This window comes from Manacus candei, unplaced genomic scaffold, assembly GCF_025592945.1.
Source record: "Manacus candei isolate 608988 ecotype Guabito, Panama unplaced genomic scaffold, ASM2559294v1 h1tg000005l, whole genome shotgun sequence".
Taxonomy (NCBI): Eukaryota; Metazoa; Chordata; class Aves; order Passeriformes; family Pipridae; genus Manacus; species Manacus candei.
Window position 1 is genome coordinate 3,791,060 of NW_026138053.1, and position 26,463 is coordinate 3,817,522.

The 26,463-nt window shown below is 41.3% G+C and overlaps 1 protein-coding gene across 2 annotated transcripts in view; it reads right to left on the reverse strand.

Annotated features, from left to right (window-relative positions):
- Positions 1-26,463, reverse strand: part of LOC127476644 (BEN domain-containing protein 5-like) — a 906,516-nt gene that overhangs the window by 86,027 nt on the left and 794,026 nt on the right. For both annotated transcript variants that reach the window (XM_051799779.1, XM_051799772.1), the window contains exon 10: positions 12,577-12,729. In XM_051799779.1, the coding sequence (XP_051655739.1) occupies positions 12,577-12,729 (153 nt within the window). The remainder of the gene's footprint in view (positions 1-12,576; positions 12,730-26,463) is intronic.

Sequence of the window (26,463 nt, forward strand, 5' to 3'; positions counted from 1 at the left end):
ATTAGCATTACATATAGTTGTTTCCAAATGCAACTTGTCTTTGTGGTAACATAATATTTAGCTTTGTGGTAACTGGTACACAGAATTCATTCTGCTACGTACATATAATATAATTTCCACCAAATTACATGACAGAAGCCTTCAGGATATTCTGAATACCTATGGGACAGGGAGGTAAGGCACTCATAAGGAATGCTGGGGAACTTAACTGTTAATCTGATACATGCAATAAAATACTTGAAGAGGTCTACAAGAGGGAATGTTCTCTGGCTTCCTGCAAAAGAAGCCTTCAAAAGTCTGCTGAGACCCTGAAACTGAGGAAAGCTTTGTCTTCAGTTAAATTTCAGAAACATAAAGGAAGATGATCATGCTCTGGGGATTGCTTCCTAAGTCAAGTGAACACTGCCTTCAGAGGATAGGGCTTTGTGTTCAAACAAATGCCTGAGGTGGAACTTTTAATGCATGACAGCATCAGCTGGATGGAGTCAGCTCAAAGTAAGGAGACAACTAATGTGTCAGGACACGATATTGGGGTTTGTGTGCAGAAGCATCACTCACAAGGGAACGAGCTAATTCTCTGTCTGTGTTTGGCACAGGGAAAACAAAGAAAATGTGGGAGAAGTGACTCAGTGAAGACATTAGGGATAGAAGTACTTCAGTGAGTAGGAGACTTACTGATACAGAGTATCTATGAAGATTATGGAATCTCATCAACTATGTTTAAAAAAAAATTGTACAAGTATTTCCTGAGTACAGTTCATGTCTTTGGGGTACAGTTTGCACATAAGGTCCTTTTCTTTTTTTCTATAATTTTAATCAGGCTAGAAGGTTATGAGTAGAATTCCTCATAGATGATTCTTGGGATAAATCTTACATAATATTTTCATCACAGTTCTTGGCATGGTTAAGGACAACCATGCCAACAAAATTTGGTGATGACACACTTTGGAATGAATCATCATTATGGAGGAGGTTCTGAATATCATACAAATAAAAAAACAGTGGGATGACTTTGAGGGCCAGAGTGATTGTAGTCAGATGAAACTCAGCCACACAAGTGCCAGGTCATGCACTGAAATATAATAACAAACAATCTCTGCTATAGGCTGAAACCTCATCAGCTGGAAACAGATGAAGAGAGAGTCTGATGTGTTACTTCACTGAAGTGATTTTTGCTTTCTGGCAGAAATTGAATGTAGTTATTGGCAAAATTATACTTGCCGTATTTCAGAAGTGAAGCATAAGTAGCTTAAATAATTTGAAGAAGGTTTTGTAAAAGGCCAAAAAAAAAAAAGAAAATTTGGATCTTTCCAGAGTTTGTATTTTTATAATGCTATTTTGTGGGGTTTGAGGGTTTTTGTTTTGTTTTGGGGATATTTCTCTCTCTCCCCCTTTTTTTCCTTTTGGTTGGTGTTTTGTTTGTTTAATAGAAAACTTCCACTTTCAGCCGTGCAAAATTACTTGAAATGGCAATGGCATTAATAAAATCCCATGTTCATTTCTTTGCCAAGTAGTGCTGCATTTCCAGGAATAAAAAGAAGCTGAACCTTCATTTAGGTGCACAAATGTAGATTTTGGAGGTTAAAATTGTCCTCATTTTTAAAAAAAAATCTGATGGCATAGACCAATTTGATGTCTTGAGTGAAAAGTATAATCTCTCATTTGACTCAAGAAGGTTGGGGTAGAGAGAACATAACACATACGTGTTTTGAAACAGAGGCTTGGGCTTGGCTCTAAAGCAAATATTATAAGACAAAATGTGATTTGATATTTTAGATGATAAGAAGAAAATTACAGATTAAAGAAAATTTAGGTAATGACAGCAGCTACTTGCTGGAGTCCAACCTTCTACTCGCTATTTCAGGTCAGGGTAAATGGAGTGGAGAAATAAACAGGCAAAACTTTGACTCCTCCCCACAACTGACTTGGAGTTTTGCATGCACATTTATTTAATCAAACTCAAATCTGGGGAAAAGCGGGATGGGGTGGCAAGAGGGGGGCAAGAACACAGGTCAGCTTGTCTGCAAATGAGTCTCTTGCTTTTCTGGGATGATATATTTCCCTAAAGCAAAGCTGAACTGAACTCATCATTAAACAAATGCACTGAGCTGGCACAGCAGGAGAAGAGCTAAACAAATATTTATTTCTCCAAGGCTGAAACACATGGAAGTGTCAACAACAGCAGCAGCAAGAAGTAAAGTCTGGAGGGTGGGGGAAAACCAAAGACTTTGAAGTTCCTAAATAGTGATATTTGTATAAAATCAACAATAATACATTATTAAAACACACAGATACATTAAAGCTCACAGAAGGACTTTGCTTCCCGGCTGGTGTGAGAAAACTCAGTGAACAAATAGCTATCTACAGGATTAGGAGCTGCCAAGCAATCCAGTTTTGAAGGAGCAGAGAAGAAAGGGTGAAGGATTCCCTTACCTTCTGGTGGCAAGATACCCACTAGAAAACCACCCTTGGATTTCAAACACATTTGGGAACCAGAAGGTGTGTTGACCCTCTCTCTACATCTGAGGAATTAGTGGCAGCTTCCTCAGGCCTTCCTACTAGATTTCATTCCTCCTTCCCATTCTGTGCTGAATAGCTTCTGAGTGGCCAGTTTCCCCACTGGGAATGACAGGGAATGAGCAGCCAGGCAGTACAAAGACATTTGTGAACCAATTGGACCGTATTCAGACATTGCAGCAGACTAAGATGCTTGGAGGGAAATAAGGGAGAAAAAAAAAAAAAAAAAACACGTAAATTCTTTCTGGAGTGGTTTCAAAGCAGAAAAAAAATCTTGGTCCTTGGTCAGACCTCTCAGTGTGCCAGAACCCCTGTCCCCAGGGCAGTGTTGTCTCTTGGCTGGTAAGGACACTACTACACAGCAATAAACGCTTTACCTACTGGTGTAAAGTGGGATTATGCATACAAATTGTTTCATGTTCTCCATTTATCAATACCAGCAATGGCCAAGTGTAATCAGGACTCAATTACAACCTCACCAGAGCTATCCACTGAGGCTGCTCTCACAGACAAAGAACAAGCTTTTTATCCAAAGCAGGTCTGACCTCTATGAACCCTCAACTCACTGCCCCAGTGTAGCAAAAAAAAAAAAGTGATAATAAAAAGTTAGTAGTTGGTGCTCTAGAAAAAAGGAATGACACACTTGTCATCAAGGAAGAATAGAGGTGCCATTGGGAAATGGACTGGAGCCCAGACAATGTCAAATCCATCTCAGTGCAGAGTTTTACAGTATCAGCTATAACTCACTCACTCTCATTTTCTAGAATGCTTTATTGAAGTCTGCAAAAGTTAGAAAGAGAGCACAGAAAGGCACTGGCTTTGGAATCTTTGCCAGAGAAGTTTGCAAATAGCAGTGTTACAAACTGTGACCCTTCTGTTTGCCCCTCCTCAGGGAGCTATAAGCGGGGTGTCACCGACATCTCACTCTTTCCTCATATGGACAGAGCCAATTCCTACCAGGATGTGTCCAGCATTCACTGCTTTCACCCTGCCATTCTTGCAGCTGGTAGCCCACTGAGCTATCTTACAAGCAAAACTTATCTCCTTACTTCTCTAGAAGCACGGAGGAAACTTCTCACTTCAAAAGCCAACTTAGCTCTCTCATCACACCCATCTCTCACCAGCTCCATTAACTCTTTTAATAGACTGGAAAACATATGTGTTAGTGTTTTGGGTTTTTTTGGTGATAGACTATCAGCTCCATGCCAACTGGGTCTGGAGACTTGGAAATCATGGCATTTGGGAGGCTGCTATCAGGCGGCCTTCTTTCAATTTATTTGACAAACAAGCTACTAAGTCAGCATCTAAAATGTAGATGGAATTATTTAACAACAACAACAAAAAAGATAGCAAAGAAAATAAAAAGAAAAAAAGATCCCCAAAGCAGACAGCTGATCTGAAGGAGGTAGCAGGCAAAGATAAGGATTCTGGAAGCAGAGATGTGATGAAATGGGAGCAAAGTCAAAATTACTCCACAATTCATCTCCTCTTGCAGCTTTGCCATGTTTCTGGTGCACAGGAGGAAAACTTATCTCAAAATCAATTGTGACTACTGAAATTTGGGAAGAGGAGGTTTTGAAAAGTTGAGGGCCATTTCAAAGAGGAATCCCATTTCTTGAAGTTTTTCCAGTTCCCTTAGGAACAGCCAGATTGGACTTATATTCCTGCGAGTAGGGCTCAGTCACTCTCACAGATGGTTCTGCAGTTGACAGCATTTTGTTTCGTAAATTCTATGCCTGGTAGGAAACACTGAGGTGGGCAGCAAAGTTTGGGTTTAACTGGGGAATATTCTCTGATCTAGAATTTGATTTGCAGAAATCTGAGAAAAGGCATGCAGAGGAGAACTTAAACAGTTTGAACCGTTCCAAGAGTGTGAGAATGCCTAAAACTGAAATTTGAAGACTAAATAGCCTCAAATCCTAGGAGATTTTCACCATTCCACTAGCTGTCTCTTTTTGCCTTCTTCCTCCTGCTCAGAGGAAAGCAGAGAGCAATGACCCTCTCTGTAGGAGTACCATCAACACAACCTGCCTAGCATCACATTCTCAGGCTTTAAAGAGCAATTCTCCTCAGAGAAACAACAGTTTAAAGGTACATTGTCACCACACACACATCTGCTCCCTAAGGGGCTTCGTTATCCCTGTAATGTGCAGTTAAGGAATACCAGAACTTTCCAGCTCCCCATCCCTCCCAAGTGTCTTTCAGTCATGCCTGCTTAAGTTTGCTGATAAAAACACATATTTGCATGGTCATTAGCAGAGAGGTTGGAAGGAGGGAGCTTCATAAGCTCTCAGTTTATGCCTCAAGACCAAAACTACCAAATGAGTTCTCTTTTTTTGGAAGATCTGTAATCAGAAAAGTAACTGGGCTTCATGCTTCGGGGTTTCAGCTGTCCACCTGCAAGAACTACAGTAGCTGTTCATTTTACTGCTCCTTAATATCTGTGCTCTGCTGTACAGCTCCAGGACTGAAGCAGGTCTCCACAGCCTGCTGCCTGTCTCTGCACCTTGTACCAGTCACACTGGCAGCACCAGTGCAGGGGCTTGGCCTGCAATCCACATTCACCAGAGTCCATCCTCACATGCACTGAAGCTGCCTGTACTTACAGCTCCCACCTCCCCCAGTGCTGCAGCACTGAAGACGCTTATTGAGTCCACTGGCCTTGCCACAGCAGGTGGAATCCAAATCAAAACAGCAGTTCTTTTGAGAGAGCTTCTTAAACAACACCTGCAGCACCTTCACAAAGTCAGACAAAGGTTTCCCTACAGAGCTGAGCAGCCCATCACAGCCCACTTGGGGAAAAAAAAAAAAGAGGAGGAGGCAGATTTCACTCCATCCTATAAGCAAAAGTCAGAGTTCCTCTTGCTGCTGGATTTTGCCATCCCAAACATGCACACACAGAGTGTACTGTCTCCCAAAACATCCCTCCTCAGCTCTTCTCAGCTCCTCCTTCAGTGAGTCTGCAGCTCCCTGTCACCAGAAGTGCACTTAACCACATGTGACAATGTCACCTACTCAAACATTAACCTATGCCCAACCTGTCACCCGTTAACCAGAGTTAGTCTGGAACTTTTCTCCCTTTAAAAAGACAACTCAAGCTGCAACCAGTAATAGACACAAATCGGGGATCTCAAAATGCTTCAAGTCTTAAGCTCTGCCAGGGGAGGGTTAGGTTGGATATCAGGAAGAAATTTTTTACAGAGAGAGCAATCAGACAATGGAATGGGTTGCCTAGGGAGGTGGTGGATTCACCGTCCCTGGAGGTGTTTAAGGTGAGATTGGATGTGGCACTGAATGCCATGGTCTGGGAACCACGGCAGGGTTGGATCAAGGGTTGGATTTGATGATCTCAGAGGTCTTTTCCAACCTGGTTGATTCTATGATTCTATTCTAAGAAAATATGTGCTTTTCCTCCTGTTTTTTTACTGATAGCAGCCTCTGCTTCTCAGAACACATCCTTCCCCAAAGATGCCGATGGTGGCATTTCCTAGTCTAAGCTCTGCAGAATAATCACACTGTTTAGAAAATAATTCGAATCTCTGGAGTTCTCACTTTCCCCATTTGTCAGGAGAAAATGAGACGTTTCCTCAAAATATACAATAAAATAGCCTCTAGCAATAGCCTGCAATGCTTCTCTTTACAATAGTTTTATGAGTGTGTGTGTGTGGTCTCCTGGGAGTGCTTTCATAATCATTTATACAAATGACAAAAACTTAGGACAATGCAAAGCAGAAAGGAAAATACACCCATCATGCATATAGTTGCTGTCAATAGTCTGAAAAAGTGGTTTGCTCTGTGGAAAATAGATGTTCTGCTCACTTGTAGGCCTAAATCAGGAGGTTACAACCTTCCTAAGGAGGGACAGCATATTGTACATTGCTCCCAGGACAACCTAATAGAGCCTATTGCTCAAACTCCTTCTAGGATCTCTCACTGCTCCAGAACAGTTCTCTGAACCAGAGTTGTGTTCCACATATGTTAAAATATCACAGAGTTAAAGAGGTAATACCAAAAAACAAAAAAATCCTGGGAGGGGAACAGGTGTCCAGTTCTTAATCAGCTTCCTACCCCTCCTTCACAGCACAGTTTGTCCCAGCTGAGGGAATTCACAATGCTCTGCAGGAGAAGTAGCTTGCATGGGAAATCTATAGGAGCTCCTTTCATTTCTGCTGCTCTAGGAGGCTGTCACCTGCTCCCAGCATGTTGAGATTAGGTTAGAGTAATGAGGGTCTTTGAAAATACACCATAAAATTGCTATGAAAACTTGTTTCTTCTGTGGATTTTCTAAATTTCTACCCGTGTGAGGATGGAGAAGGGACTGGCAACTGCTATGTACACAAACAACAAGTCAAGAAGGTACTAAAAAAACCCGTTTTGCTCAAAAACTTCTTCCCCCCACCCCCCCCCCGCCACTTTTCCTTCTCTTTGCAATACAAATTAAACCCTCTGTATACAAAGAGGGGTGGACTGTTGCAGCACAACCTAATGGAGCAGTTTCACTTTGCTGAGACTCTCCAGAGGGCACAATTCTTGTGAGACCAAAGCCTATAACACTTAGGAACACAGGCTTTACAATCTGTTCCCTGTGCCACCAGAAACACTTTTCCTCTCTCGCCTCACCCAGCCTCTAGGAAAAATAAATAAATAAATGAACTTATGGAGCAACACGGCCAAGAAGCATCGAGCAGAAATACATCCCAGAGGGGTGCTAAAGCACATAATAGCTGTATTTGTCTTCCTGGATATGCCTCGGTACAAGGCAACAAAAAAGGAGGTAGGATCATTTGTTGTGCTGAGGTTTTAAGAGATTTCTGAGTAGATCTGTTAAGCTTGCATGATGTTAACAAAACCTACCTGAATACAACAGCTTTGGCCTTTTTGGGGCAAGAGTCTTTTTACCAAAACAGAAGAGAGGCGCTTAGGAGACGATGGTGCAAGTCAGTATGGAATTTACTTCAGGATAAATGCTAGGACTGAGCAACTTTCTGATTGCTTCTTGCCCAGCCATATGCAACACCAACTTGTTCTTCATTATTTCAGAACAGATTATTGGGATTTGGTCATTTAGTGTTCAGGAGTTGATATTACTCTCTCAAGCATTTGTGCCAGCACTTCCTTCACACATGGCCCAAAACACACTGGGATTAATCAAAGGGATCCCAAGACTTAGAGAGAGATGTCCAGCCAGGGGAAATCACAAGAGCCCAGCGAGGCTGCTGTGGGAGGAGGTTTTCTGGAATGAACACGTCTTCTCTAAGAGAGCTTGGATGAAGGGGGTGGTGTTGAAATGAAAACAACAGACCCAGAATGTGTGGGTCAAAGGCAATAGGTAAAATATATAGACAGATTAAAATATTTTTCTTTGTTGCTCTGTGTTTGATATCCAGACCAAAAAAGCCAAAACAAACCAATGGAACAAAAAACCACAACAAAAAGTACTAATGCAAATAATTCCATATCTGAATTTTCTCATATTGCTGAGACAATGATACACTCCAAAATATGTTTTAGTTAAATGCATTATGGCACTGGGGTTAACAACATGTTTCCCTAAAGGAAACTGGATGGGTTGTTGTCCAGAGACTTCACTGCTGAGTGTGAGCACGGTATAAAACATAGGGAAGTGCTGACAAAGAAACCAGTCTAGCACCTGGGAGATTCAAATTTTATTCTCCAGTTTCTCCAAGCAAATAACTTCCCAGCAACTCTCTATCTCTTTCCCAGCATGGTTGGAAGTTCTTGGGGTTGTGGACTTCCTCAGCTGTTACCCAATGCCCAACATAACAAGACCCCAAGTTTTTATCAGGATCTTTGGCTAACCATGGCACACAAAGGACAAACAGTATTTCTAAGGAAGGTGCTCTGCTGGGAGATCGAATACAAGAAAAGTAAATGAGAACTCGAAGGTATCCCAAGTGCCACCAGTTCAGAGTCCAAAGGGAAAAAAAAAACTAATAAGATCAGGCCAAGCCTTTTTCCTTTAACTGCAAAGAAAAGCAATCTTTATGAAGTGATAAAGCCATTCAAGAATGGCTGCAGTTGTTTCTTTTAAATGAACCAGAGCGAACAGATGGTCTCCTCTCATACTGTCACAGAGGTCAAAATTAGCCACCCCTAAGACTAGCAGGTTCTTGAAATGCTCAAGTGCTTGTGTCTGGTCGTTATGACTAATCCACTCTCCAGAACAAGAAAGGTCAAATGAAGAACACCCCTCCAAATACTGCAACTACTCCTAGCCATGGCTGATGTGTAATGCACTCAGACATGGTGTCAACAGCTGCTCCTAAAACCCAATGAGTCAGCCTTTCAAAAGAGCTTGTCAGCTCTCACTGTTAGAGCTTTCATACAGATTATATTTACTCCCCAGTGTTTAAAAATATCCTTCTTAAACATTGAAAATATAAAATGTTTTCCTTACAGATTTTGTCCCCTTTGCTCAGGCAGCTGCCCAAGAATGTCTCATTTATTTATCTGGGAGCAAAACTTCCTAGCCTTTCTTTCACTTTCCCATTCACATGCTCATATCTAAACCAAAGGCAGGCCTTTGTGTCTGAAGTCATGTACAAATGAGGAATTTCTGGTCCCTTTCACAGCTTATGCCTGTAAACCACAGTCAGCCTTCCAGAGTGCTGTGAGGTCAAGTGTTTTGCCCAACAGGTAGAGTCTAGAGACATTGGGTGACTCTGATTTGGTCCCACAACAGCCATGTGGGTACAAATCCCCTATCCATCCCCTACTCTAATCACCAATCTCCCTTAGATGCTGTCATTTACATAAAAAGGCCTATTGGAAATGACAGGTGAAGGAAGCAGCCCAGGCATGAAATGCACTCTAAAGTATATTAATAGAAGGTTGCCAGACAAAACGGCACAAGGCATTTGATCGCATCATCTTAGGCTTGTTGTTCATGCTCCTTTGCATCTGGCTGCGTGATTTCTGCCAGATTCTCGGCTGGAGGAGCAGGCTAGGATTTGCCTGCTTTCCCTAACCCGTGCCGGGCTCAGCTGCAATCATGCAGAGCACTGAAATAAATCCCTTTGAGTTGGGATTCATTCCGAACATGTAAAACCCAAATGACTGCTTCTCCAAAGTGAATCCCATTTCACAGCAAGTAGGTTATTAGTGTGGAACTCCATACAAGTAGCCTGCATTCAAAAGCCCTCTGCATTATTAATAGAAGATGAGCTTTTGACATCAAAGGAGAACCATTATGTATGCTAAACGGTGGCAAAAATTGTACCCGCACTTCAAACCTTTTCAGTTCTTTGTCCCTTGTAAATCAATCAAGGTTGACAGATGCTTTAAGGAGAGTAATCTTTTCAATGATACTGTCAATGGATAGCATAATGGAACATTGTCTCTGTGCTGTGTGAAGACATGGAGCTAGTCAATTATGGACAACACTTCATGCAGCCGCCAGTTTTCACTTGAAGTGCTGCTGTTGAAGTATTATAATCCCAACAAATGGCCGCAGCAGCATACAATGTAAATGAGACCTCCTGAAGCTTTGGAAAATTAATTAGTAACAACAGTGGTCCATTCCCACACTTTCAAACACCAGCCTGGTAACGTTAACGATGCACTTCCCCCCCTTCCCTTTGAGCAGGCAATAGGGCATATTTACATACACTATTTTAAGTGTATTTCCCCCCTCCCCTCAATTTAAATGCAGGAAGTTCTGGATTCCTTTCCTGTCTTCACCTGATATTTCCAGCTGGTCACATAGCCCACATGGTTAGAGCTGAAAAGAAGAAAACAGATTTTCCTACTTGGAGACAGCAGGAGTAGTCACTTCACACATCAGGCAGCTGGTGGTTGTCTCCTTTTCCAACACTTATATCCACTCAGCTGCCCTGGGAAGAATGGCCTGGATGGATAGTGGGGAAAAGCTTCCAGCCTCAAGAGACCAGTAGGATGTTAGCTGGAAGACAATGGTACTGAGTGCCAGTAGCACTGAGTTTGAACTCTGGTGCACTGGATGCCAACATATATATCTGACTGCCAGCTCCTATAGGAAGGAGATTGAAAGTCAAAAGGGAGAGACTGTGCTGTTTATTTAGCTATTGGCTTCCATCTCCCTACATCATTTTCTCAAAGATTTTCCCTTTGTCAACTAAGGCTTGTGCTAAGAGGGACACTTAATCTCCCACAGTAGCAGAGAGAAATCCCCACACTTGAGCACAAAATTTCTCAACTCCTATCAATTCCAGGTTTTCATTGCTATGATCTGTGAATGCCCCTTATGTGTTTTTGAAGCAATCAGATGCAGATAAGAAACTCAATCACTGAGGTCTCCTCGGATAAGAAGAGCCTGATTCTTGGACCCCACTCCCTCTTCCCCAGATTCCAAACAGCTGGGAACAGATACAGCTGCTGTCCCTCCTCATTTAGATTTGGTCTTCTGCACTCTGGACGGTTCTCTGAGAAACCCTTGCAACGGTTGACTGCAGAAAGCTTCACAATGCAGCAGTCCCCTGAACCCCCAAAACATACAGACAATTGATAAACAAATCTGACAATGGTTAAACAATACTTTGAGACAATAGAGGAAGCAACAGAAGCCACAACACCCTCCCATGCATTACCCAGACAGCTGCCGTTGCTGATGCCAAGGAGAAAAGGGAAATGTTTGGTCTACTAGAGGCTCCTCTTCCTCAGAGCAGAAAAGACAGAGGAAAGGATACCTTGTGCCTAGCCTTAGAGAAGTCAGAGACTGTTCCAATCTTTTTCCCACTCTTGTGTAAAACAAACTACCATAGAATATAGAAATGAATGGGAATTGGGAGGTTTAAGGTCCTTCCTTCATTTTGCTGGATCACATCTGTCAAGAAAACAATGGCAGAGCTCTATTTCTACATTCAGTTCCCATCCAAACTCCACAGTGCAAGATGCACAAAAAGAAGACAAAAAAAATTATCTCCTGCATAGTGATGAAAAAGCTTTAGGCCAGCGTTCTTGCCATGATGAAAACAGCCTTTTCTTTCAATTACATTTTGTTTTGCTTGCGAACTTGTCTGCTTTTGTATTTGTTTTAAATTTTGTTTCTCTAGAGCTAAACACCTGGAACGGTGCAGGGTCCCTATCCTCCCTCACCACCACCTCTGCCACAAGCTGGCTGGGGTGGCACTGCAGCAGAGGCAGGCACCATGACCCAGCTGTCCCAGACCCTGACAGGAGACACAGACTCACTTCTCAGTACCAGGAGGATGAAGTATAAGCAAAAAGGATGTCAGAGACTGAGCAAGGGAGAGCTGTGTAGAAGCAGCTTTGCTAGGAGCTCCACAGATGTGCCAGGAGAAGCAATCAAGCTGTTGCAGAAAGTCTTGGGCATTGTGTGCTCTACTTGCACAGCTTTCAGGGAAAACTGGGGTACAAAAGAGCCCATGGAAAGGGCCAGGATGTCATACTTGGACACACTGGACCAGTCTTAAATCTACTGATTTCTGCACAGCAACTGCAATGACTGTTTGCTAAGGAGCTCTTCTACTCTATTTGAAATATGTTCAAAAAACATGTGCCCCTTTTCAACTCATTTAGAAGAGCTCACCATTTATTTCCAGAACAGTTTTCCATGGTAATATCAAAGAATTTCAAAAGCATACATTGCCTTTGCCACAACTTTTAACAGAAGATTACCTAACCTTTTCTTTCAAGCTAGTTATTTTTCTTTCTATTTGTTATTAAATTATTATTTAGAGTGTAAAAGCAAAATAACTGACAAAATAATAAAAAGCAATGGAACAATAAAGCCGATCCAGTTGATCAAAAGACAAAAGATCTGACAAAAACAAAGTACTCCAATAATTCAGAACCTAAGGTTAAAATATGGAAGATGAAGAACCTGTTTTTGTTCATGTGTCTGATGACATACATAAGATCACAACTTACCACTTCTGGATAAGGTAAGTATAAGAGGAAAAGTGGTAGCTAATAATAACAACATTTTTAAGTAGCCTTCTGTTAATACTGAAATAAAATTTACTCAGTCCTGTAAAGCCAGAAATTTTTCATGAAAAGAAAAACCCTTAAGAAAATATAGTTAAGAAAAACATTGCTTACATAAGAGAAGTCTTCAGCATTCTGACAGAGTAGCTTGGGAAAAACAGCCTGTCGCTGAAATCTTTCCTCATCTTCAAAGATGTTCCCATACATGAAGCCATTCATCATGGTGGAGTGGGCATGGATGTCAATATAGAACTCCAGGTTAATCTTCTGTTGAGGGAAACAAAACAACAACAAAACATTCAGCATGAGATAAATCATAACTGTGTTATGAAGCCTCCCATAAATCCAATACAGCCATTCTTGAATCTAACCATGGTGCCAGAGCCATGCTAAAGACACTGCTGTGATGCATCCAACCATTCATGCCTCTCTGTGGGGGCATGTGAAACACAACACAGGACCATGACAGACATTTCTTCACTGTTCTTGAAAATGTTGGAACATTTTGCACATGGCACTGTGCAAAATAGAGCCAAAGCATCATCCTCCACTGTAATACAGGGCTTACTGCCACTGATAAAAATATGCACCTTCCAGTTCTACAGCACGATTATTTGCCCTCTCTGCACAGCTCCACATCACAATATGCAGATGTACACTTCTGCCAGGTAAAATAGGCTCAAAATTGTGTAAAAAAGACTTCAGTATTTCCTGTGCAATTTACTTTTGCTTATAAGGAGAAATAACTGCAAATGTTTTGTCTTACTCTGCTTTGTAGTAGTAATTCAACAGAGCAACTCCCAAAAGCAAGTGCCTTGAATGCCTCTCTGCTTGCAGCTCTCTCTGTGATTCTGCATCAGCTTCTGCTTTAAAAGAAAACAGTAAGACCCCCTGGTACAGAAGTGCCTGCTCTGCCCATACCCTTCCCATGTCCTCAGTGGGAAGCAGTGAATGTTCACCTTGGTCACTGTGATGTGATCAAGTGCCATTGGCAGCAGAGATAGCAATGCCCAGCACTAAAGAGCAATACCAGAGCAGACGCCACTGGATTACCCAGTTTCCCCAAACTCTTAAAACTTCTGGACCTGAAGAAATAATGTGATGTGACAGTGACAAACTCACTCCTGCCACCTGACAACCACAGGGCCAGTAAGAGCCATCCCGGTGACCAGAGTTCAGATCTTTCTGCCTCAACAGAGGGATGGAGAAGAGTTCTTTTGGTAGGACAGGCATTATGATGCTTATCCCAGTACTCCCTGGCAGCCAACAGGGACCCTGGCCAATGGAATACAACATGTAGCTCTGCAGACACAAGTCTTCCCTGCACACACAACTTGCTCAGGCTACTGGAGAATACTGAGCTACAAGGACAGTCCCATGACATAGGAAGGCAGTTTGTATTGTGCAGTTCATGTGACAGCAGTGTCAGCTCTTCTAAAGAGTCTCTGATGGGGGGAGAATATAATTTGGTATGTGAAACTAATATAATACAGATTTACTTTCCCTTGGCAGAAAACCAATGTACAATACACAGCGACTGTTTAGCTTAATTAAACAGCCTAGAGAGAGTAATAATGTATCTTATTAAGCCTCTGCTATGTTAAAATGTTAGCTAATGCAATATCAATATCTGACCATGCTTCATAGGAGAAGGAACATTTGATTGTGTTTGACTCTAATACAATAAATTGTTTGCTCCTGCCAAAACTTTATGCTGTGCTATAGAGGACCAACACTGCAATAAAGCACACATCTGCTATTTGGAGATACAGCACTGAGGAGAAAGATTAGCACTGACAGGATGAAACACCACATAGAATTTTCTTCCTCTCCAAGCATACAGAAATTAAAACCAAGATTAAGTAATACTATTTTCATGAGATAATTTCCCCATCACACACAGAATTTGATGAGATCAGATGCACACTGGCATATCACCATAAAACAGAACATGCTGTGGAGTCTCAAAACAGTGATTTGATGAAGTGAGCAGATAATCTAGTTAAACTGGGTATTTGTAAAGCATGAATGTCCTTCACACAGAAGTCAGTGACCTAAGTCATACTTATTTTAGAACAAGGCAGAATTCTTTATAGGAACATAGTTACTAACATAAAGTAATCAACAAGCACAGTGAGATATTTAACAATAGACTAGAACAATTTGTGTCTTAGGACAAATAAAAGTGCTGGTATAAACTGTATGATTTTTGGTGTGTCATAGTATACTTAGTTCATCTATAGTTTTCAAGCTGTTTCCAAAAGAAGGTGAGATGCAAACAGAGATGCAGAGGCATAGATAACTAAAATAACTTTCCATAGGCTATCCAGCAAGAAATTCACCTGCAGAACATGGGTGACCTGAGCCTCAGTTTAGCATTCAATTATCAGGTTATCCAGTCTAACACAGTATCACTGGAGTATTATTTTCTAAACTCTTCCAGGACTCTCACTCAAAAAAAAAAAAAAAAAATGTTGATAAAAGTGCCACAGAGAATATTAGAAAATCATCTCGTGTGGTGAAATTTCTTTGAAGATCTTTTTTGTTCATCAAAACCATTTTCAAGTAATCTGGTTACAACGGTTGTTTGTGAGGGAACAGCGTCCTTCACACATATCACCCTCACCTAAAGATTAAGCTTCCAGGTCTCTTATTTGGAAACCATGACATTCCACAGATAGCTCATCACCCAGACAGGTGTTTAAAAACATTTATCCAGACATTAATTTCTAAGTATTTAAAAAGTAATTTCTTAAGTTGGTTCACAATAACTAACTGTTTTTTCTGGTCTTTGTTCCTTACCCTCCTACAGAACCTATAAACCACCCTATTTCACATCTTCCTGCACACTAAATATAGTCCAAATTTGCAATTGTCCATCCTATTCAGAAAGTTTTTAAACATTGCTAGAGTAATTTCGAGTTAGATGTAACACTTCCAGACACTGCTGTGTGTGAGCAGAACAGTATTTCAGTGTTTCACATTTCTTCTCCTCACATTCATTACTTTATCAAAGGAAAACATGTTGAGCATTCTCCATTACAAAACAAAATAATCCAGTGCATTGTTAATATAACACGTGAGTTCCTAATGGAAAAAAAAAATCCCTTTATTCTCAGACTCAAAGATATTGTGGCCTTAAAATGGACAATAACAGTCCAGTCACTGGCACATTAGAAGTTTGCTACCTTGTGCCTCAACTAGTAGACCAAGTAGCAGACAATTTGTTTGCACACAAGCTTCTCAAGAATTATGATATGTTCCTGAACAATAATGGTATTTCTTCTCTCTCTTTACAGTCATACATATTCATAGGCACTTTACGTGTAGAAACTGTTTCACCCACTGCCATTCTGCAAATTTAAGCTGGGAAATAAATTTCATATTTCAGTTGAGGTTCTCTGGAAGATTTTGACATAATTACTGATCTCCTGCAATTTAGGTAGGATCACAGAATTAACATTTTATTAAATATATAATGTCGCCTACTGATGGCAATTTCAGGACAGTCAGCAGAGGGATGACCTTCTGAAATTGTTTGTCTTTGAGATAGGGAGGACTTTAATGGGAGAACGAAGTAAATAAATGTACGTGTGCATTTGCAGGAGAACATACAAACACATCTTACCTAGTGCTATCTGCTGTTATACTCCAGGGGTATCTGTCAGTATGTACACAGCAGAACCCACCCCCATTAGGGCTTCTATTGCAGTACCACCTACAAGTAGGAATGGGAATAAACAGGGAGGTGTCAAAGTCTCATAGTGGCATTTGCTCTGGCTTTTAAGCAGAAGGTAATGAATAACCAGGTTCCAATATCTCTGGATGCCATAGCTGCCTTCTGAGAGGCTTACCAGTGTCGTCCTACAATATGATATTAAAGTCATCATTTTCTGCTTTAGAGGTGGAATGCAAAATGATTCATAAGCCCTATACAAATCATAATGAAATTTAATTCTCTCAAGTGTCTTTTCTTTGTGCTTACAAGCAGTAGCAGAGTTTTTCTCCCACATTCTCTGTTTCTTAAGTAAAGCTATAATTACCTGGATGACCCAGGTTACACAGTTCCAGAAAACAAAGGCAGGCTTGGTCTGTCTTTTCTCCGTATCTCAGAACAGAAATCATTTACTAGACTGACAGAGACAATGATTGAACCCCACTTCCTTAGAAAACAACAGTTAACATTTTCTCCCTTGAAAAGAATGGTCTTTATCTCTTCTTGCCACTTACCATATAAAACCAACATAAATAAATAAGCAAACGAATTTCTGCTCTAAAGTTCATTTGAATCCCTACCTTTGTGACACTCACTTTCCACTGTTCTACTGAGTCAGTCTGAAGTTTCTGTCAGCTTGAGAAATATACATATAAATTAGGAGGTGAGGAAAATGAAAGAAATCATGGATTAAGGAAAAGAACTCACATATACTGACAAGAGAGGAAATAGTCAAAGCAGTACAGAAACCGGTTCACGATGAGAAAATATATTCTCACTTGTCTGCATTTTTATTTCATTCACTGAATGCCTTTGGAAGGTCAGTCATTAAAGAGAAAAAGGGAAGAAGTATGTTAATAGCTAGTGCTGATATGATGAAACTTAGATTTTGAACAGTGCAATTATGATTCTTTAGGAAACAGAGATTTAATACATAAATAAATAAAAATCAATAAATGCCATAATAAAAGGATAAATGTGCATTGAACCCAGAACATGAGCCACTAGAGAGCCAAGTGATGCAGGAAGAAGCCAGCTCTGTCCGCCAGCTGTCACTTCAATATGGATTTTATTAATTCTTGGGCATAGCAATTGGTTTAGCGAGAGAGCGTCCAAAAGCCTTCTTCACTCTAATATTTCATACAGGGGGTGGGTTGAACTCCTTGCCATGTTTTACACAGGCTGCTGAAACCATGGCTTGTCATTAGCTGTAGAGAATGTAACAGCCTCCAGGCAGACTTTGTGTTCTTACTGCTGAACGGCTGCGGGGAGCAAACGGGCATAAAACAGCTGGCACAGCATAAGGAGTTTGCCCCTTGTCATTCAGAAGAGATCCAGAAATACCAAAAAGACTGACTCTTTGATGCTTCCTCAGGTACAGGATCTCTCAGAAGAAAATTTTTCAGAGGTCTCAAAGACATCCATTTTGACACGCACGCCTTCTCTCACCATTAGTTGTTTTGGCAATGCTCACAGTGGGGACACCGGAGAACACAAGCACAATGTGCCCCTAAGCAAAATAAAGGAAAACTGGCCATTCAGCATCACGTGGTCAACAGTCAATATTCAGCTAGAAAGGACCAGTCCTTCCCCTTTCAGCTGCAGAGAATTCTGTCCAGTGCCTTGGATCACTCTTTAGGTATGTGTGGCACTTGTCTCCTGACTATCCAAGCGAACATGAGGTGGAATTCAAACTGTCTGGATGTGGTACACATTTTCAAGTCTCCCTTGAAACACCTGGGTTTGGATGCCTGGTAAGATGAATTTTACCCAAATCACTTTCCTTACATCTACTTTCTCCCCATATATTTTCCCCAAAATTTGAAAGGGTCAGCGTAAGTCCTCATCAAAAAATAAATAAAAATAAATACTCCCAAGAACATTTTCTCCTGCCATTCTTTATAACCTTTGACAAGTTAGTCCTACAGTGTCATCTCCAGTTTTGCAGAAAATGCACACCTTATTAGAGGCACTATTTCAGAGGTATGCCACTATCTCTTTGTAACCATAGGGACAACATCTTTCTCTTTCCATTCATCATCTCACAGACTACCTGCTCCATTCATCCTTGTAAACACCATGGCAACAACAGCAATTATTTACACAAGAAATTAATAGTAGGAAAGGGGGTTACTATTTTTAAAAACCTTCTAAAGGTTAAAAACCTTAAAAAAAAAGTTTCCTCATCTTGCTTCCGGAGAAAGGAAAATGCCAGCTTAGAACCACCCTTATTCTCAGTGATATGAGGCACAAAAGCCAATTTTTCAGTTTTCCTTTACACAGTCTGAAAATGTCTTTTAAGTGTCCCTGCAGAAGCAGCTTGCAAACACTGAAGTACCACTGACTCTGCATGATCTTCCAGCAATTCTTCATAGCACTTCAAGCATTTTTTTTCTGAGCATTTCAACAATGTTCCATGAGCTGTTGTCTTTCAGAGTGAACCACTCCAACCCAATTGCTCTTCAGAAACATTTACCAGTCTGGTTACATGGCAGGCTCTCAGTCTAAATAAAGATACCTCTTAATGATTGGCATAATCTGACATGACTCCCCAGTACCTCAAGGTGAATGGAGAAGAGACTTCTGCTGCTCCATGGTTCATACAGGAAAAGGATGGCATGGCCATAAATACTGCTTTCCTGCCTGTCTTAAAAAGTAAGGGATGCTTTTATCCCCAGAAGAACATGGAACTTCCTTCAAGGAGCTTAAACCTTACTCTGGTGTGCCCATCAGTCGTCCTGAAAGGAGCTAAACTCAGAGTTTTGGCCTCAGAGTGGGAGGTCAGCAACATGCATATTCTGGTGCTGGCTCTTTATCTGCTTGCTCCTCTCACCTGCCAGTGCAGATAACAACACCTCCTGAGGATTAGCTGACGTTTGTAAAGCACTTTGAAGATATAAAGCCTCACAATGCGTACAAGTTAAGTATTAATTCATCTGCCAGGCTGATTCACTCTTTGACCCCTCTGCAGAGATGTCCAGTTAGTGTCAGCTCTGGCAGTTTTTGCAATTCAGGCACCTGTCCACCAGCTCCTGGACTGAAGCCAGATATTCACACAGGACACAGAAGAGCCGTCAGATGGTAGAAACATTTGGTCATGACAGGCCTGAATTGGATTTGAAAGGGTGACCTGGAGGTGAAAGGCTCTATCAAGAAGCCACTTCTGTTCAAATGCATATTAAATTAGAGAGGTGCCAAAGAGACAATGTTAAGACCCAGATCAAGTTTAGACAAGACTTTTGGCTCAGCTGCATGGACAATTCTTGTATAATTTTTATGCTAAATGATTATGAACCAGAAAATACACTCTTCTGGATTTTGGGTCTGACCCCTAGCCAAAACTGGAAGTGTGAGCCTGAAGAAGGACAGTCCTTGCTCTGTTTCATCCTTTCTCTGTCCCTCATATAGAAGCAAACATGCACAAACACTCAGCACCATGGTTTTTGACCTTCACAAGTTCTGAAGTATTTTAGTTGCCCAAAATACTAGAATAAAGCAGTGGAACTGAACTGGGTCTTGGGGCATTAGCTCACCCCAAGCTTTGATGATCTCATGTGGCTCTGCCCATCTCAAACATCACTTGTGTGTCCCCACCATGTGCCCCACAGAACAAGCTCTATAATTCCTACCTTGCTCACTTCTCTGGTACTGAACAGCATTGGCTCCACAGAAAGAGGGTTCTTCAGAAAAGAGAGAGGAGATTTGTGACAAAAGACTCAACAGCTTTTTGGAAGTGGGAAGAAACCCTACTATAAGCAAAGAATGAACATAAGAGAGAGCAAGAGGGAAAGGGACAGTTAAGGAGAGCAAGGGAGAGAGAAGCTGAGGCAGTAACTGTTATTTACACTCATAATTAAAGCAAGAAAATTAGGTTATGAAATAGAAATATCTAAATGACCATGTTTTCACCAGATAAGAAAATTTGTCTCTGGTCTGGTTCTGAAGGTTCTCTCAGCTGAAATGCTCCCAGTAGCTGTATTGAAGGTTTTAGCACTCCTTGGTGCTGCTCCTTAGACAGCCACTTGCTTGCTGTGTGACAATACACAAGTCATTTAAAGTCTTCGGGCATCATTAATTGCTGCTTATACACCTGCAACTATATTAAGATCAAGAATTCCTGTTCAACTATCCACTTCATAGCAGTATTAATACCTTTGTGTTTTACCACTAACTTTTAATTATACCTCTGCAGAATCTTCTGACCAAGGAACACAGTCTTTACAACTACATAAATAAGGCCCAAAGACATTGCCTGCCTCTCCTCTAATTACAAAGGCAAAGAGTGGTAGAATAAAAACAATGGCTAGGAGTTATGGCTCCCTGTCCCCTAATTTCCTAGGAACTCTTGCAGTTGGACAAACTATGTGTATGCAAATCAAACTCTATAACAACCAGTTTCTCTAGTCTCTCAAATAATATATATCATTATTCACTATTTCTGACTAAATAAGTAACAGCTGGCAGAATATAAAGTCATCAGGCAGTAGACCTAAGGCAAACATAATTAAGTGTTTTTTAAATTAACTTATACTGCAGAACTCACTGCCACCAGATTTTGGCCAAAACACAGGTAAACTCAAAGATCAATTAGATAAATTCAAAGAAAAAGATTCCATTATGTGATTTCACTCAAAGCAGTGAACATAATTTCTCAATCAGAAAATCCCCAAATTACACATTGTCAGAAGCCTTTCTCTAGTCTACCCCTTAGTATCTGCAATAAGTCATGGGATACTGAGCCAAATAGACCTTGGGTTTGATGTAGCATCACTGGTTTTATTTTCCAATTAGACCTTAATTTATGCTGCAGAATGAGACTTCTGTAGTTCCTAAAAGTTAAGGTGTTGATTGGTGGTGAAAAGTATGTATATTTCTACAGTGTAAACTGTCTACTCTGAAAAGAGATTAAACAAAGTACTGTAAGGTAGGTCCTGCTCTATATAAAGCTTTCAGCTCAACAAACCCCCAAACCACTGATAACTACAAGCTAGACATCAAAGGTAAAGGCCCATTTTACACATGCAAAATTTTTTAAACAGGTCCTTGAGTGGCTTTTCCCACCTACTAAGAACACACCCAGAAAACTGGATTAGTGGGACCTATTAGAGGACTTGTAAGGGTTGCTCTCATTTTACACAGATCAGCGAGGAGTAAGAAACAAAAAAAACCCCATACCTGGATGCAAACTGCAAACTTGGCCTTCCAGTCAGGTGGAAGGACACAACACTAAATGTGTCATTCAAGGGTTATATGGCCATCCTACTTCCTTGAGAAGACAAGAAGGCTTGGATGGACATTGTGCAAATGCCTTACTAGTGACTGACAGCTGAAAACCAAACTAACTCACTAAACTAACTCACTCTCTTTGTCTTCCTGGCACAGCCTTGCCACAGGCAGAAGCTATCCATGGTCATTAGTCTTACTCTGTTCCTTTCCAAGTTGTGTCTTTCTTTTCCTTTCTTGTACTCGGGGCAAGCAACGAGCACATCCAAGTAAGAGATAAAAGTGAAAGCTGATAAACAGGAACACAAGGACACTGAAAGAGATTAGGGACTATACATCAGACATACATGCTGAGGGGAGGGACAGCATGCAAATACAAAATAGAATTATCCCTGATACTCTCTTGCTGTCCCAGAATTCATTCACAACAGGAAGAACAGGGTTTCTTTAGTTTGTCCTACTCAGAGAGAGTTCAGCATCACATTTAGCACCAAACTGTGGGATGTTTTCTTTGAGCTTTACATCTAGCAGTATTTATTATCTGCACAGTGCTATAAAAGTTAAAATGTAATGGACATTTTGGAAGGATCTCCTTTCACAACTAAAAGCACAACATATCATGCCTTTTGAAAGGCATTTATCAGCACCAGTTGTATCTGAAACTTTCTTCCTGCAATACTCCACCACTCACAGTGGCCAAAGGTGCCCTGGGCTGCATCAAAAGCTGTGTGGCCAGCAGGTTATGTAAGGTGATTCTCCCCCTCTGCTCTTGTGAGACCCCACCTGGTGCATTGCATCCAGTTCTGGGCCCCCCACCATAAGAAGGCTGTGGACCTGCAGGAGCAAATCCAGAGGAGACCATGAAGATGCTCCAAGGGCTGGAGCACCTCTCCTGTGGAGACAGGCTGAGAGAGATGGGATTTTTCAGCCTGGAGAAGAGAAGGCTCCAGGGAAGCCTTATAGTACTTCCAATACCTGAAGGGGGTGACAAGAGAGATGGAGAGGGACTTTTAACAAGATCGTGTAGTGATAGGACAAGGGGCAATGGAATCAGACTGACAGAGGGCAAGTTTAGACATAGGAAGAAATTCTTCACTGTGTGAGTGGTGAGGAGGTGGCACAGGTTGTCCACAGAAGTTGTGAATGCCCCATCTCTGGAGTTGCTCAAAGCCACGTTGGATGGGGCTTTGAGCAACCTGGCCTAGTGGAAGGTGTCCCTGCCCATGGCAGGGTGCTGGAACTAAATGATCTCTAAGGTGCCTTCCAACCCAAACCATTCTGTGGTTCTATGATATTGCTGCAGGTGATACCACCTTGTATTCTCCCTGTCAGGCCAAACAGCAGGTCAGCTAACTGTGCCTATAAGTAGAGCCACAACATCTCAAAGACAATGTCTCCCCTGCAAGCACATATTGGGGATTTTTTATGTTGTTTTTTACCATTTCCTACAGAAAGCATATTCAGTTCTTGCACAAGATCAGGGACTCGAGATTCAGCACAGTGCTGTAAGAAATAATCAGAATGACAGTCTCAAGAGGACCCAGCAGGACATAACTAAACAAAGGTATAGTAGGACTCAGAAGGATATTTCCCACCCTAGACAGCAGTAGCTGTCCCACATGATCAGGGGTTGACTCAGAGATTTAGGCAGTTTCTCCATGCTTTTTCTTCTATGTGTGTATATATACAGCTTTCTAAGTATATGTGTGTGTAAAAATGCATCTTTAAATACAAAGAAATATTTTAAACTCGTTTTCATCCTTCTTCTCCTCTGTATCTGTTACAGCTGTTTGTAATGGACAACAAAGCAATTTGCTCTGAATGGTAAATACATCAGATCAACATTTCATCTTTGCTCTCCTAAATGTTGCATTGTCACTGATGGTTTTCAGGTTGAAAACACTGGAGGGACTGGCCACTTCTACAATACATGTTACTGACTTCTCCAGGAGACTGCAGGAGACTGACCCTACAACAGCATTGCATTGTGAAGCAATATCGTGATTTAAGCCTGGTAGGCAGATAAGCCCCAGACAGACACTTGCTCTCTCCCCTCTGCAGTGGAATGGAAGAAAGAATCAGAAGGGTAAAAGTGAGAAAACAAGGCTTACCCTCTTATTCCAACAACAGACCACACAGCAAGGCAGGAACCAACTATACACATCAACACACTCAAAGTTCTCTGCAGGCAGAAAGCGATTGCACAAAACTTTGGCAGAAAACTCATGAGCAAACCAAACTTTTGGTCAACTCACTCTGCTTTTTCATAGTTTCCCTGGCAGTTTCCTCCTCTTTAGACTCCCACACACCACACTGTGAGTCTGAGAAAGTCCCAAGGTATACTTTAACTTCAGATTTCTCTGAAGGGAGGAGGTTTCTGCTATCTCTGATGGTCGGAACCTGATCCTGTCATCATTAGCTTTCTCAGGGACTCTTCATTTGTTGAATATTGGTCTGTAATAAGAAGCAGGAAGGATAGTCATTTTTATAGCAACTACCTGCCAAAAGATTTCAATTCTTTATCCCTTCAGAATCCCACATCTGTCCATGTCTCCAGGCACTAGTGGAAGGAGCTCTGCATTAGTTATTTTTATTATCAACATAAAAATCTTTCCATTTATTTATTTATTAAGAAAAAAATCCCAGCTATCTACAAAACTCAGTTCGTTTTGTCCTCAGGCAGACATTTAAAGCTGTCTACCAACGTCTTTTCTTAATAAAAAAATAAGCTAAAATCTTTATTACACACTGTGTAACAAAATGTGACCAGCTACATTCACCCAGCTGAGATGTGTGTCATCCATTTATCAGGCAGGATTTCTGTGACTGAAAGAGGAAACTTCTGCTAAAGAAGGTGGCCCTATTTCTGAAACCTGGCCACTGATGGGTTCTGACCACAGCTCTGAGCCCCAAAACATGCCCTGTCCCCCACAGGAAGCTGAGTCCACACTACACAGTGGGGCAGGGACAGACACTGAGCTCATTGTGACCCATCTCCAGACAGACAGAAGAGACCTGTCAGTCCTGAGCAAGGAGGGCTTCACTGCATAGTTCTTCTGCTTTGGGGGCTCAAGTGCACGTCTCTGTGTGATGCTGTGCCAAGTGGCTTCTCCAGCTCTTTCCTAATGAAGCAGAGAAGGTTGAAGCTTTGCAGACACCATCACATCTTCACCACCAGCCCTTCAATTCACGAGTCAAAGCTCTGAAAAAAAAACACTTTGAGGCTGGATCTTTGCTTTTGCTTCTTAACTATGATATGGTGAAGGGCAAAAATATATCCCAAACCACTTCTGTTCCTTGCACAAATGCCTCTTGTGCTCTAATGCGAGGACACTGTAAGTGATGTATCTCCTGCCTAAAATTTTGTGGCCTGTGTAAGAGTGAGTATAGTCTCGGAAAAGCAGGAAGGATTTGGACCCTAGCTGGGGCAGCCAGTGGCAGAGCTGCTGCCTGCACTCTTTCTAGGCTGGTGACTGGCGTGTTAAACCCAAACAACACATCTTAGACTGACACCAGATGAAGCACATTAGGCAGATGGCATGTTTTCTCTGCACAAGCCCGTGCCAGAGTATTTCCTTCTAACCATCTTCTGCTCTTGTTCTCACAGCAAAATTAGTTTTAAAGTAAAAAGAAACAAAAAAAATATGTAACATGATGAGAGCAAAGATTACTATGTGGAAAAAATATCAGCGAGAGCAGGGGTTTGTTCTTTCAATTCCATGGCTTTTATTTATATATATATATTGTTTATAAAAACAAACACCCTACTTTGTCAGACTTGAAAAGTCAAAATTTACATTTAAATGGAGGCATTTAGGTGGGTTTTTTTTTTTTCCTCTCATCTCTTGAATGCAGAGTACAAAAGATTAAAAACTCTCAATTTTCCTAAATGGAAGGATAACAGGCGAAGTTTGCATTCTGAGAGCTATTCATTTAGTGAACAATGTTCAACTCAGCAAAGACCAAAGCCCAGCTGATCAAGGGGGAAAGAGCACTGGCTATTAGGCCTGACACGGATTTGCTCAACAGCTGAGACCAGGAGAAGCTGTGATCCCATTGTGCCCTGTTCCCAAGGAGGAAATTATGCCAAATACAGCTTCCTGAGAGCAACACCTACAATTCCAGATGTACAGTGGATCACTATCCAACTGAGAATCACTGCAATTTTAGAGATTTCAGTGCTACAATAGCCCTGGTTTCATTGCTGGAACTATTGCAGATGTTTAAAATGTGAGGTGGTCTGCTTGTAAGAGAAAATGAGAAGACTTAAAAGAAGTCCATAATTTCACAGCATTAAAGCCATTGTAAAAAAATCAAAGTGGAGGCAAATACTGTGATGACCCTTAAAGATTGCTGTCAATTACCTTCCTTTCATTTTTTTTTTTGTTTTCTTCCTGACAAGGAAAATAAGTACTCATTCTAACCAGGGAGTCTATCAAACAAGTACACTTGCAACGTGCTCAGAGAATGCCATCTTAACCCATGGAAAGGTGTAGTAGCAATATTTTTAACCACTTTGTCTCACTGGAGCACACCAGGTGTAACAGATGATGTACCACAGCAACCCATTCAATTCTGGGCTGGATTTCCTCTCTCTTCGGCTCTTTCTGAAAGAGCTGATTCATAGTGTTAAAAGGACACACAGGTAAAAACTAAGCTCATGTTTTTTAAAACAAGGGTTAACCACAGATCCAACCAGCACTTCGTAGGGTTTTATTTTGATTGCCTTTAATGGCTTCTCATGTCTTATATTGAGTGAAACACATACACAAAAAACCCACCAACAAAACAAACAAAAAAGCCCCACAAACAAAACCCCCCCAAACCAACCTCCACACACACCCCCACCCCAGTAAAAATAGCTTGTTTGCTTCTTAAAAGCAGAGGAAATAGTAACAACTTGTTTGGAAAAGGCACAGACACAAAATCTAAATGCCTGGGAGGGAAAAGCGCTATCGCTCCGTACCCAGCACTAGGAAATCACTGACTTGCTCTTTTTAAAGTTGCAAACAGACTGTTTCTAGTCTGTCAGAACCAGAAGCTACCCAAATCACCACATTGCT